The sequence below is a fragment of the Barbatula barbatula genome, assembly GCF_947034865.1.
Source record: "Barbatula barbatula genome assembly, chromosome: 19".
Taxonomy (NCBI): Eukaryota; Metazoa; Chordata; class Actinopteri; order Cypriniformes; family Nemacheilidae; genus Barbatula; species Barbatula barbatula.
The window spans coordinates 21,487,083-21,500,925 of record NC_136782.1 but is presented as its reverse complement, the minus strand read 5'-3'; the positions used below and the strand labels follow the sequence as shown (position 1 = coordinate 21,500,925).

The window sequence follows — 13,843 nt, the reverse complement described above, 5'->3', positions numbered from 1 at the left end:
TTGACCCCACTCAGCAATTAAACAACCAAATACTCCAAAGCTCAGAAATGTAAAGGCTAAAGTATTATTCACTTTGTAATAAGACAAACTTTGGAGAGTGCTTAGGAGAGTAACAAACGAATGACTTCAATAAAAATAATATGCAAGCAAACAGAGGGAATAACAACCCAAACAGTAATAGAAACCAAAAAGAATGATTGCTAGGGATTTATAGGGCAGTATGGCAATTGTGGTTCTTTGCGTTTGGCTGGAGTGGTTTGAAATGTAGTAAAGGAGATGGGAAAATTCAGGGAAGTTTAAAGTCCCTGTTAACTGTATGGAAAAATTCCATATTTTGAAGCATTTCAAAGTGAAATGTGATTTCAAATATATAGTGAGTGTGGCTTTCCTCTTTCTCTGCGATTTAATTGGATGTATAAAAGCAGCTGTTGCATCTTAAAATGGAGTCGGCAGCAGGCAGACAGTCGAAGGGGAGGAGTTAACGGATGAGCCGTCTAACACGCATCATTTAAAATAGACCGTCAATACAGAATGCATTTTCAGATTTGAACTGAAGATTATGAATGGCTCACAATGAAATATTTACAATAAACGCTGCAATAATTTTTGTCATTTTTTATTTCACTGGGACTTTAAGAGCATGGGAACGTGCAGAATTCTTTCTAGAAACTGACGGGAAGTAAGTCGTCAAACCGTTTTGCGTGCCACCGTTTCCTGGGAGTGTCGTGTGTTGTTCTTTAACTCTCCTTGCGCTGAATATATAAATCCAATGAATTCGGGAAGTAATATCCACAAGGTTAACTTGAGTTCAAAGCAATTCCATCATGTCAATCCAAACGAACCTAATACACACGCTCCCAAATCCGACTCCACCTTCCTCTCACCTGTTCTTTTCTTTTCCCGACAACCACAACGCTTTTCGCAGGGTTAATTGTTTTTTAGGGGATAAATTCTAATATTAATTATCATGATGAATTAGTTCAAGATTTTAAAGGTTTAGTGAAAATGGTGTAACATAATAGACATTTGTAGTAGGCGCACAAAGTATAAAGCGAAACTGTAACGTGTTGCTTTTAAAATCGAGCTTCTACTCCACAGCCAAACCTAATATTTAACTAACAAGCAACTAGAAGGAGAAGGACCAGAATCTCTTAAATCGATCTCAATCCTGAAAACCACAACGTTAATTCAATTCCTTTTTCATCACACCAATATCCACACGCCATCTTAACCAGTTTAGCCTTTGGCACTAGTGAAAGGGGACAAGATCACTTTACAACGTCTCGTTTTAAAAATAAATGTTGCATGAAAACATGTTGTGCTGGGTGTCGAGAATCCTGCTGTCATCCTAGAGGTGCAATTAATCTTTCATGAAAACAACACCGCACGTAGCAGTGTCACCCCCCGCTACGCCCGCTGCCCCTTTAATCCTCACACAAACACTCACTTTGCAACCTGGATGCAAATAACTCATAAATGGCTTCAAAAGTGTACAAGTGTGATAGAGTGCATGCAGCGGTTTAACAAACCACTGGCAAAAAAAGGAAAGAGAGAATATCTGAGCAGAAATCCAACAGGAGGTATCAAGGAAGAGCTTTTGAATGCGTGTATACCCCTGAGTGTAGCACGGCAGGGTTTAAACTGAAAGAGTGACTGACATATGTGTAAAAATACCTAGGGATGATTCAACCGCATTATCATAATCCTCACTGCTTTCTCTATTGTCATTAAACTGTAATTTATGTCTCTTTAAGGGAATAAAAATAAACGTTAATCTAGTAACTAATTAATCTACTAATGGGAGGAATACATTTAAGAGTAGTCTGCCAAATGAAGTGAGTAAAGTCCACACTAAAGGCTTAGTAACTTGCTAGGTTGTAACTACGACAATTCATTTGCACAATTTAGTCGAACGTATAGCTTGTTCTTGTACGTTTACCTTTGACAATACAATCCTTTATCATTCAAATTCATGAGCAAAGATCATGTATTTCAATTAGTTTTAAACTAATTTACCTCACATAATAACTATTAAATATATTACTACATAAACTACAATCATAAATAAGATTATAGCTGTTTTATTCAACTGTATTATATATTAACGCAGATTAATAAATAAATACTGAAAAAACGATAAAACATGTAATACGACTATAGGGTTGTTCCGATACTGATACTATTATCGGAAATGACACCGATACCACATAAAATTCTAGCGTTGGTAGCAGCGAGTACTTGAATCCATGTACCGATCCGAAACCTTTCCAGTAGCTCAGTGGTTCGAGCATTGCACCAGCAACGCAAAGGTCGTGGGGTCTATCCCAGGGGACTGCACATACTTAGAATCAAACGTGTATAATGCAATGCAAGTCGCTTTGGATAAAACATACTAGTACTAAAATACTCTAGTTTACTGTGTGTATTTGTTTATGTTTTATTAAGCAAAAGTCTGAAGCACACTATAAAATAAGTATGTATCGGCCGATACCCTGAGCCCAGGTTTCAGAACAGGGAAGGATAAAAGGGTCTCGGAACAAAAAAATACTGTTTTTACAGGATGCATACGGAGGTGTGCTGTTTAGGACGGGTTCTTATTGAAAAGAAATTGAATTACAATGTTTTTATTTAAGGTCACTAAGTGTAAATGTCAGCATTATCATACGTGTAAAGTATTGAAGTATGTCAAATGAAACAAGAGCTTCATCAATTAATTTATTAAGATCAGTTATAAATATTTTGTTTAAAAAGCTTTCCTGTATCTCAGTGTTAAGAGCATTGCGTTAACAACTCAAGGTTGTGTGTTTGATCTCAGGGGATTGCAGATACCTGTGTATAAATGTATAGGATAATGCAATGTAAGTCGCTTTGGATAAAAGCATCTGCTAAATGCCTAAATGTAACTGTAATAAATACGTAGTGCACATTTACGCCAAAACTCGGCAACAGTAAGTTGTTACCTATGCACCCGGCCAATGTTGTAGAATCCTAAACAATTCAGCTTTTAATATCAGTGATGAATAGAGTCAGAGGCTGAAACAGCCCCCCTATACCCTAAAACAGTGCACTATTTGAGGGGACATCCATTTTTAGTGGTGTCCGAATTCATAGTGTAAATTATTAAGTGCACTTATACAATCCCATGATGCACCGCAATAACGAGTGTATAATCGATGTACACTCGGGGCCAACCGTTAGCCATCTATAACATGAATTGTAGCATCTCGACAGAAGATGGCATGCACAATACTTTCACCATTTTCATTCGCTCCTTCTAGTGGACAAATAAAGTAGGAAAAGAGTGAATGAGGGGCAATGGGGTATTTGCATACGTACATGCATACTTAGCGTTTGCTAAATTACTTAACGTAAATGTAAGATTGTTGTTTGGTCACGACCAGGAGCGTTTTGCACGGTGGAAAACGGTGTTCCAATAGAAGAACCTGCTACTTGGTGGAAATAATAAAATAAAAAAGCAGCCAGTAATCTGATGATAAAAATGGTTTACACTGATTCAACACTAGTCCTTTGTTAGAGAACAGCAGATTCACCGGATAACCTGAGGTTGAGCCGAGGATCCTGAAGTCCCAAATGTTTTAATAAGAACACAGGAGAAATCTTCCTTAGGCAAAGTGTGTGTGCGTATTGCCTCTGGTAATCGGGGTCATTCTCTTTACCCACCAATGTTCTGCATCAGTTTTGTCCAAACAATCAGCAAGAAAATATTGAGTGTGTGGGCTTAAGGGTTTTCTTTACGCTCCCTTAAGATTTTAAAAGCAAAGAGTGTGTAGAGAAAAAAGACAAGCACATACAAAGGTAGTAACAAGGACATGCACGATTTGACTCATCGTTAATAATAATAATAATTGTGTATAATAATAATGTGTTTAATAGACACTCCATCTCTCAAGACAACTTTGCGTTTGTGACAGGTTGCCTTATTGTTTTAGTCTGCATCAATATTTTATCTACTTATTTTTACAGGGCGTTTTTAACAAAAACTAATTAACTGGGATCTTGTAGATCCATTTCATCAGTGCCTGCCTTATATACACAGGGCTGTACAATGCTCCAAAAAAATCGGTCTGTGCTTAAGAGTAAATTAGCGAGTGGAGCACGCGTGCGATACAGTTTAGCAAGTGCATTAAACAGAGCTGGGTGTTTGTGTGAAGTGTGTTTGTCGTCGTGCTTGTTTGTCCGTGACATCAATCAATGGCGCAGCTCTATATTACTTTGTCGTTTCCGAGCTGCATTGAGTCCATAACAACTAGATGAGGACTCGCGGATGCAGAATCCTGTTATTTAAATACCTCATCTGGCTTGTCTGCATGTCTGAGTGAATGAGCAGCACAGTTTAACGTGCTATACGCACGCTGGTGGATTTGTCTGCGTCTGCACTGTCTGAGGATATAAACACATGAACTTCCTCTCCAGAGTTGCTCTGAGATTTTATTTCACGAGCATTTTACTGTTTGAATAAAGCAATTGTCAAACACACACTAAACCTCAAGCGTCTTCCCGACGACCTGTCAAAACACTCGAAATACTGAACTGCTTTCCTGTATCTCAGTGGTATGAGCATTGTGTTAACAACTCAAGGTGTTGGATCCCAGAGGATTGCAGATACCTATGTAAAACGTAAAGGACAATGCAATATAAGTCGCTTTGGATAAAAGCGTCTGCCAAATGCCTTAATGTAAATGAACTGTACTTTAGTATTTGCTATAGAAAAATGCAGTCCTCTTGTAATAAATTGATAAACTATAGAACACATTTTAGTTATTCTAGTAAGGTTTAAAAACACCTTTAGTATCCAGTAATTTTTCTGCAGTTTACTATAGTAAATAGCTACTACAGTATTTTATGTGGACAAATATACCATTATTGTATAGTAAAAAACAACAACTTACATGCAGATGGATTTTTCTGTTACCTGCCTATTCATGCAATGAACTGCATTTTTTTTTTTAAATGACAACAGATGTTTTGTACTTGTGCTACAACATATTTTCAACTGTTACCAGTACTTTGTTATGATGGTGTGAATCTATATTGTTATGATGGTGTGAGTCCTCAACCATTTAAAAATGTGACTATAGCTTATGTAACCAGTTGATAGCCTACCGTTTACCACACCAAAATAATGTCTGGGTATAATGATGTGCCCTAGGCAAAGTATACCGACACATACACGAAAATACAGGGGGTTACGGATTTTAAGCATATCTCAAACTCAATATCTCAATAACACGGACTGAACAGGTTGAACATTTGGTTTTGGAATCTAGAAACGAGAGACGTGTACACAAACACACACACAGACACACTTTTAGTCTGTTCAGACTTCTGTAAGCACTTGCATGTCATTGGGACAAGCCACTCAATAAAACTGACAGCACAGAACCATACAGAAGCTCCCCCAATCAGATTAGTCTATGTCACATGAGGGCGGAGTTAAGACAGTGCCTCTCGAGGGGCACGGAGGATGGAGAGAGCATGAAAATGCAGTTAGCTCGTGCTCACACATATTACACCTGCACAGGAATCAAGGAAGAGAGGCTAAATCACATCAAGACAACAGATAAAGCTGTTTCAACAGTAAGAAAGAAAGAAAATGCATTACACTCTTAGCTGGATGGTGTGGACACGCAATTTGAAGGTTGGATTGATGGAGCTGACCGAATGTCTCATAAACAACATAAACTTCATAGTCAAACATGAGCCCGATGGAATGATAGATTGACAGAGTCTGGTAAATAGAAATTCAAATGACAACACGCACACACAATTACCTTTGTTTCTCTTTTTCTTTGCCTTTTTCGGTTTCCCGGACTTTGTCCCTATTTTTGTCACGTGTCCTGTCTTTTTCTCTAGTTTTGCGCTGGCTGTGGTCCCTGTCTCTGCTGTGACTCCGAGACCTCCGGTGACGGGAGCGAGACCTTTAAAAGACAAACACAAAAATACACATGTTAAATCTCATTTTAAAAACTAATAAAAAGACAACCGAGACCATTAAGTTCTCATGGCTTCATCCACAATGTAAAATACTTTAAAGCAGTTTAACATAAATGTAAACCAGTGTGAGCGCATATGCGTCGAAAGAAGTATACTTGCACGGCTGTGCGTTCGGCTCTAAGATAAGACGGATCATTCATTTTAGTCTGGTATTAGCTTTAAGCCTTTTCTGTGAAACCGGGTTATAAAGAGATATCAAACTTCTTAAGATTTAAACAACGCTAACCTGCTAAGGCCCACGTGCATATGATTTTAATGGCGAATAGGTAGGTATCTGTCATATTTTACAGTCATGTTAGGTCAAATAAACACTGTTAGAAATAGTGATGTAGCACATACACCGTGTCTACAACGGACACAACTTGGCACGACAACAGAACCCATTCGAGTTTTACATTTTGTCCACACTGGATGAACAGACCATTTAAACAATAATCTTGAACAAAGATACAGTATCTAATATGTGTCATTGAACATCTACGAAATATTAAACGGTCATCCTCCTTCACATTTGTGAACATGGGGTCGGTACTTCTGCCTATGTCACGGGTCACCTTTCCAACGTGATCACTTAAGACTGAAGACGCCGACGCACAACAAGATGCTTTCCTGCTAGCTTTCCTATAGATCAGTGGTTAGAGCATGGTGTTAGCAACGCCAAGGTCACGGTTTCAATCCAAGGGATTAACTATGAGGGTTTTGTGCAATTATCGCCTTTCATTTGAGTTTGTGATTTTGCAGTGTTTACATATTTTTTTACTACATGATATAATTCAATAAAATGGAAGTTTAATTTGTAATTTGTTTCATAAAGTAGAAGTTGATTTTATAAGGCCTACATTTTTTAAATTTGTGTTAAGGTGAATTAAATAAAATGTTCCACTATATATTTCATCATTGAGGATTTCTTTATCTTGTGTAGTTCATCCAGATTAAAAACGTGTATTGTATTATAGTTTTTACTATAGTAAACCGTAGTATTCGAGCAGTAAATTGATAAACTACAAACACTACAGTATACTTGTATTTACTCAACTAATATTAAATATACATATATAAAATAATATATCAAAAACACGATTGTATCTGCAAAAGGAGAAATTTTATAATAGTATTCTGCAGTATGTGGACGAATAAATAATTATTGTAAAGTGAAAGAATTGAAAACACAGAAATCGAAAAGGGAACTTGTGGAAAACCTTAATTTTATGGCCCTAATTTACCCAACTGCGACATGAATGTCCTTCGTCTGTTACCTGCCTATTTATGTGATAAACTAAAACAAAATATTTGATTTGTGCTACAACAGTTTGGACTGTACTACATAATGTTAAACCTCTGACGCACCATTGCTATGTGCAAATTTCGTACAGCCCTTATCATACCTTATTTTGACAGATTATTTTCCTGCGTGGCTCAAAGTATCCACGCTAGTTTTTTTTTAACATAGTTTATAAGTGAATACTATTGTAACCTGAAGTATTCGTGGGCAAATACTACTCTGGCGAGGAACCGTTAGAATAAGCACCAGCCGATTGTCCAGCCAAAACAAAGACAATGTTAACAATGATGTCAAATGAAGCCTTGCAAAGTTAGTCGTAGGTAGATGGCTAATCTGTTTGGCTTTTTGGTCTTATTTTAACAAATGCATTTGTGGGCAGCGCATGTAATAAATGCCACAGCTTAGTTTTCATGTTATTCTCTCTCTCTCTAGCCCAGCTCACTTCTGGGCCTGTTGCAAATTAAATTTATTGTAGTTAATAGACTGTGGTACGGCTGCTAAATGTCAATTTCATTACCAAGGCCTTACCCTTAGAGAATTATTAGCCGAGTTGAGGTGAGGGGTAAAAGCATTAATGCAGAGCCACCAGATAAACATCCCCCACAACAAACACACATCCAGAAGCCCCATGCCAAGAGTTGCTATTTTACATGACTTTCAGTTATTATCTCAGAAGGTAAAGTCCAATGGCCTAAACACATTTTCATTTCTTTTGAAAGGAGCCTCACTGTTTCTGTCTTTCCTCCAATCCATTCAATCTAGCAGCCCAGCTACTGGCGCAGGCAATTTTCCTGCGAATTATCAATAAAGTAATTACCAGCGTGTGGGAGCAAGCCGGGCGCTTATCACCAATGCCCCTGCCCGACTGTGAAACAGATCCCTCCCCGCATCCCATTTGGGTAATTATGTGAGTGGGACGGTGCCCTGCTGTTATCGGACCATACTAAACAAGCTTTTTCGCTACATGGAAAATTGTACATTAATGGTGGCAAATGACAGCACCAGTGTAGCTAACAAACACAATTTACTCCACTGGAATCCTAACCCGGCAAAATGATTATTTATTCCTGCTGTGACCCTTCCTCTCTCTCCTGCAACCTCATATCATTGCCAAACACACCAAGTCCATGATGTAGCACGGCTACACGGCATATGGTCATCTACGTATTACAACCACAGCCCGTCTTAAAGGGAAAAATACAAAATCTTGTCCCTGTTCTTTTCTTCAACCACCAGCTTCCAAGAAGTTAAATAAATGAAACATTGATAACTGGATTCAAAATTAGATGATGAGAATTAAAGACTCTTGGCTTGGGGGTTATAGCCCATGCCGATATGGCATGTTTCAAATAAAGCAAAAAAGAAGTCCAAATGACGACTCTTCAACAGTTTTGTGTTTATTATCCATATTATTATCCTGATACACTCTGTGAAAGAGCACATTTCTCATTCAAACACACAGCATGTCGCAATCTGTGACGAAGCAAGCGAGAGCCAATGAGCGTTCGGTTCCTCGCAGTCAAATGGATTTTGAAGATATTGTACGAATAAAATGTATTGCTTTTGAAAATATTTTGTCACAGCCTGTCAGAGAAAACGCTTTTGTGTACCACGACAAACAAAGCAAATATGACATGATAAGTAAACGTTAAACGATCACAGAAATGTCAAATCAAATCACTTTTATTGTCACATCACTATGAGCCGTGGTAAGTGGACAGCAGAATACAATTGACACATTTAACATAATATACAAGTATACTATTGTTTTTACTTGTGTATTTTCACGTATAATTTACGTCATTTGAGATGGATATTCATTACTGGACGGAAGTGCATTTGCAGATTTTTATTGACGATTATGAGGGCACACATAATTTGAAAAAGAAAATGACCCACATTGATAAGCAATGTACAATAAACGCTGCAATATTTTACTAAAAAAATAATGATTGTCGTTTTTAATTTCACCGGAACTTTAAAGTCTTGTTTCTTGTAAACGAGTTAACAGCTGAATTCACACAGAATTGAATATTATTTCATAACAAGTAAACTTTAAGAAATGCAATTGAAAACTTAATGGGATTGATATGACAAATAATGAATACAATTAAATAAAATGTTAATGCCTCTATCGCGGTATTCATAAGGATTAATTTAACTTTGTAGTAACTTTGTATTAGCACCAATTGCTCTTTTATGACATATCGCTTATTGCTCCCTGAACTCTTTGTAAGTCGCTTCGAATAAAAGCGTCTGCTAAATGACTAAATGTAAATGTAAGTTGTTCATATGTAAATAATGAACATTTTATGTGTCGTCAATATGTCAGTATTGTGCGTTTAGATGCTGCTAATATGTCAGTATTTAGCGTTTTAGTGTTTGTGCAAACGTAAGTAAATGTGCGTTTTGTAGAGCCACATTTTACACGAAATGCATACGAATTCTCATGAGATCACATTGACCACTCCTACAGTTGTTTTGTTTCTTCGATTGCCGTTTACTACAAAATGTGTCCCAGGTGAAAACAAAGCAAGGAATTAAATGATGTACTTCTAGTCACCTAAAGAGAAAAACACCAAACAACAAGCACTTAATTACAGCCGACTGGATCGTTCCCTTTATATCATTCCACAGCACTCAGGATCTTAAATGAGTGATGGAGGCTTGATATAGAAACTGCTGGTCCACTTATTAAAAAATATTCACCGCTCAGCACGTCTTATTTACAGCGCTCTTCAAATGATGTGCAATCCATTTCATTTACGACATTCCACTAATCACCAGAGCTGAAGAGAACATTTCCCAGGCTGCTGCTTTCTGCACGTGTGAACTACACACATCACATTATTACAAAGTTAAAAAGGAAATGACACATCGCAACAATTGAATGTAAATAAGCGCAAATGTGGGGCAACTCTTGTTTTTTATTACAGTTATAAATAAGTGCAACTCTGTATGTTGGGTGCATGAGTTTGCGTCAAAAAGCTTTTTTTGGGATCAAATGTAAATCCCTGTGCCTCTCAGTCAAAGGTGAAAAGACATCAGCTTACACTCGGCCCACCCACCTGAAAAGCTTGTGTTATTAAGTTCAAAGACCTCTGAAAGTGCTCTGATCTAGAAAAGCTGTGTTTTTAAAGTTCGGGGACAATACATATTGCATTTGATCGCATATTAAGTGTGGTTACTTATACATATATACATGAAGACTTGTTTTGCCTGAAGCATGTAACCGCTGTCACACAGCCAACACAGAAGTCAATGAAAGATTAAAGGGATGCTTTACCTAAAAATGAAAAGTGTTCTGTTGAACACAGAGAAAGATATTTGGAAGAATGCTTATAACCAAACAGATCTCGCCCCCCATTGACTCTCATGTCTGCAGCAAAAGGGCGACTCCAACTAAATATCTACTAAACCATCTGCCATTTATACTGTGAGAGACAAACGCTTCGAACCACAGCCAGATGTTGTCGTAGCAACCACCAACGACTACGTCAATCGGAATCGGCAGGCTAAAATATAGGCCAAAAATGAAATTAAATGAACAGCAAACAGGATTAAATATAAAACCTGTTTTACCTTGTCGCAGTGCAGTTTATTGCATATGTAGTGCCGAGGATCAACCATTGCAAAATCTAAAATGGGTTCATCCAAATTAAAACACAGCTAATCCAAAAGAAGCGCGGATACTTAGTGCAATAAACTGCGACTGTGCAACACCAGCACATGTAGTACATTTTTTTATTATTCACATATAATGTTACAAATATTATTCATCTTGCAATACGCATGAGTCAAAGACGAGAAAGGGTTTAAGCATAAAAGCAATCAGTGTAATACTGCGTTAAAGGTCCAGTCAGTGAAATCTAGCGGTGAAACAGCTAACTCCACCCCTCCCTTTCCAAACACTACGACGGCTGACAGAACATGACGAATTATGTACGGGGCCCGCGGTGTAGATAGATAGAAATAGCTCATTCTAAGGTAATAAAAACATAACGCTTCATTGTGTAAGCTCTTTATACACCTCTGAAGACATGGTTTTGTATATTATATTATATTATATTGCATTTCTATCAATAGATCATCCCAAAAATGAAACACTGGACCCTTTCAATTGTTGTTGTTCAATGTTAGAAAAAATGACAAGTTTTGTGTTTAATTTAATTGCATTTTTGTTTTTGTGAGCAAAAAGTGAACATTATACATTTCCCCTGATTTACAGAAGACGCCCACTGAAATGTGATCCAGTTTAACAATCTTTTCAGCCATATTTACAACAAAAATCAATTATGACATATTCAAAGACTAACTACTTTCACTACAAATGCTAATAGTTTTTTACATTTGCCAATATTCTAGGTTTTGACTAGAAGTCAGAATAAGCATATCATTTGAATTTGTACATAAATATTGCGGTACATTTCATGTTCTTTCTATGGACACAAAATCCCTTTTGTACATTTTCTTTTGATAGGAACATCTTAACGTCTTTGACCCATATAGATCTGGCTTGGGCAGATGAGATTGTAGTGTGACTGTTAAAAATAAAAAAATATAATTGCCAATGTATTGGCATATGTCAACAACAAAGAACTCCCTACTACCCTTTAACTTACCAAACACTTTATCATTAAACAGCTGTTACACGTTTTTTAAATAGTTTCCTGTTTGATCTAACACGTGTTGTGAAAATGTAGATAAAGGAAGGGGGGATTCGAACCAACATCGCGATAGTGTCAAAAGTACTGGTCACGCGTCATTCTTACTACACCATTGATGCTGTTGGTCGTTTTTTACACTCTGAAATACACATGTTTCCTTGCTAAAATATACAGCAGCTTTATTACATTAGATTATCTTTAATGAGCATTAATATGCACACTTATTAAAAAACAATTCTTTTTGATTGAGCTGAAGAACGTCTGATGACTGCATGACGGTGAGGGAAAGTCTTTTACTATTTTTAGAACAGCATTTCATAGATAAACCTGTAGGTAAACCTCAGAATTCAAATGTAATGTTTAAGGCATGTGTTTTTAATTAGTAGGTGTTCTCTAGAAGAGTAAGATGAAGTTTTCCTGTGCTTTTTATGACAGTGTATTTATGAAGTGATGGGAGATCTGAAGGCTGGTCCCTACAGAGTGGAGGGTTATGTCCTGATTTAAGAACTTGCACAAGAAAAATCATAAAAGTTGAGAGAAAGCATGTGGGCAAACGGTTAAACTACAGCACAGAATCTGTGACAGAGAGCAGACATTCACTCCGCTACTAAACATAAAACTACACTTAATTAAACACTAAACGGGCACGTGAAGTTCCATGGGGTCGATAGCGTGCCATGCCTACAAACATACGTGTCTTTTAGAGCAACAGAAAGGGTCAAGAAATAAGTTTCCAAATACGAAAAAGCATTAAGACAGAGGTGTTTAAAATCACCACTCTCTTTCTGACAAAGCCAAAACAATTCATGTTTACTGGCACATTCATTATCTTAAATCCGGCCGGTTAAGTCCTCTTAATATACCAATCGTACGATGTACAGTAATCAATTATCACATTTGGAGTCACAGGCCGTTTCCAAGAACGCAAAGAACGGACTTGTGTTCGCGTGGAGACTGTTCTTGCAAGGAAGCCTTGGAAGAACGAACTTGGACTTTGGGACTTCAAGCAGTAGGTGCGCAAGGCTGCATTCGATGCGTCCTTGAAATCGAGAACACATCTGCATACTTTCATGCGTTCTCTGTTCTTGAGTATTGGAACCAGACGTTGACGGTTATTGATGTAGTAGAGCGAGGACACAAGACCTCTGAAGTACGTATATTGGGAAACGGCCATAGTCTTGGCCCAGTGCACCTCTGTTACAAAGCAATACACAGCCTTTGAAAAATGACTTCCAATATCAGGACAGAGGAAAGTGTTTCATTATTTTCAGAGGGGCGTCACAATTTGAGTCAAAAAACACATAATTCAGCCCTGACTTTTATTAGTATTCCCATTATCCCTTTCACTGGAATATGGAGCCTGTAACTGTATCCATAGTCAGGCTTTCGTCAGGGGGTGCAGGAAAAAAACACCAAGGTCCGCTGTGGACTTACTCAAAGAACAATTTGCTAAAGTGCATTGTAGAAAAAGATGGTGATGGCAGAGACACGGCTACACTGCATGAGAACCTTTACAGGTCTATGGACTCTTGACCTCCCCCACCTCCTCTTCCTGTAACAAGCTTAAACATGCAGCTGAATACTTTGACCTTTATGTGTCCCAACGTTAGATTTGTACCACTTGCTAATTATCGAAGTATCCAGCTAAACAGCTCCCCTGCAGGTGAGTTTAATTTATTATTACTAATTATTATTGCTGGAAGTCAATGGCAGCCCTTTGAACCCCACATAACCCTCTATAGCTCCAGCAATTCTATATAGTACCATGAATAGTTCACTAAATCCCTTTAAAAGTATATGGGGCAAAAAGGTCCCACTGCATTTGATCATTTTAGCACCTAAAGAGGATGCAATGGTGTTTCATGCATTCTGGCTTCTT

General features: G+C 37.6%; 1 protein-coding gene across 4 annotated transcripts in view; it reads right to left on the bottom strand.

Annotated features, from left to right (window-relative positions):
• The window catches only part of rsrc1 (arginine/serine-rich coiled-coil 1), an 89,636-nt gene that overhangs the window by 61,469 nt on the left and 14,324 nt on the right, over nucleotides 1-13,843 (bottom strand). For all 4 annotated transcript variants that reach the window (XM_079480944.1, XM_079480943.1, XM_079480945.1 and 1 more), the window contains exon 4: nucleotides 5,793-5,939. In XM_079480944.1, the coding sequence (XP_079337070.1) occupies nucleotides 5,793-5,939 (147 nt within the window). The remainder of the gene's footprint in view (nucleotides 1-5,792; nucleotides 5,940-13,843) is intronic.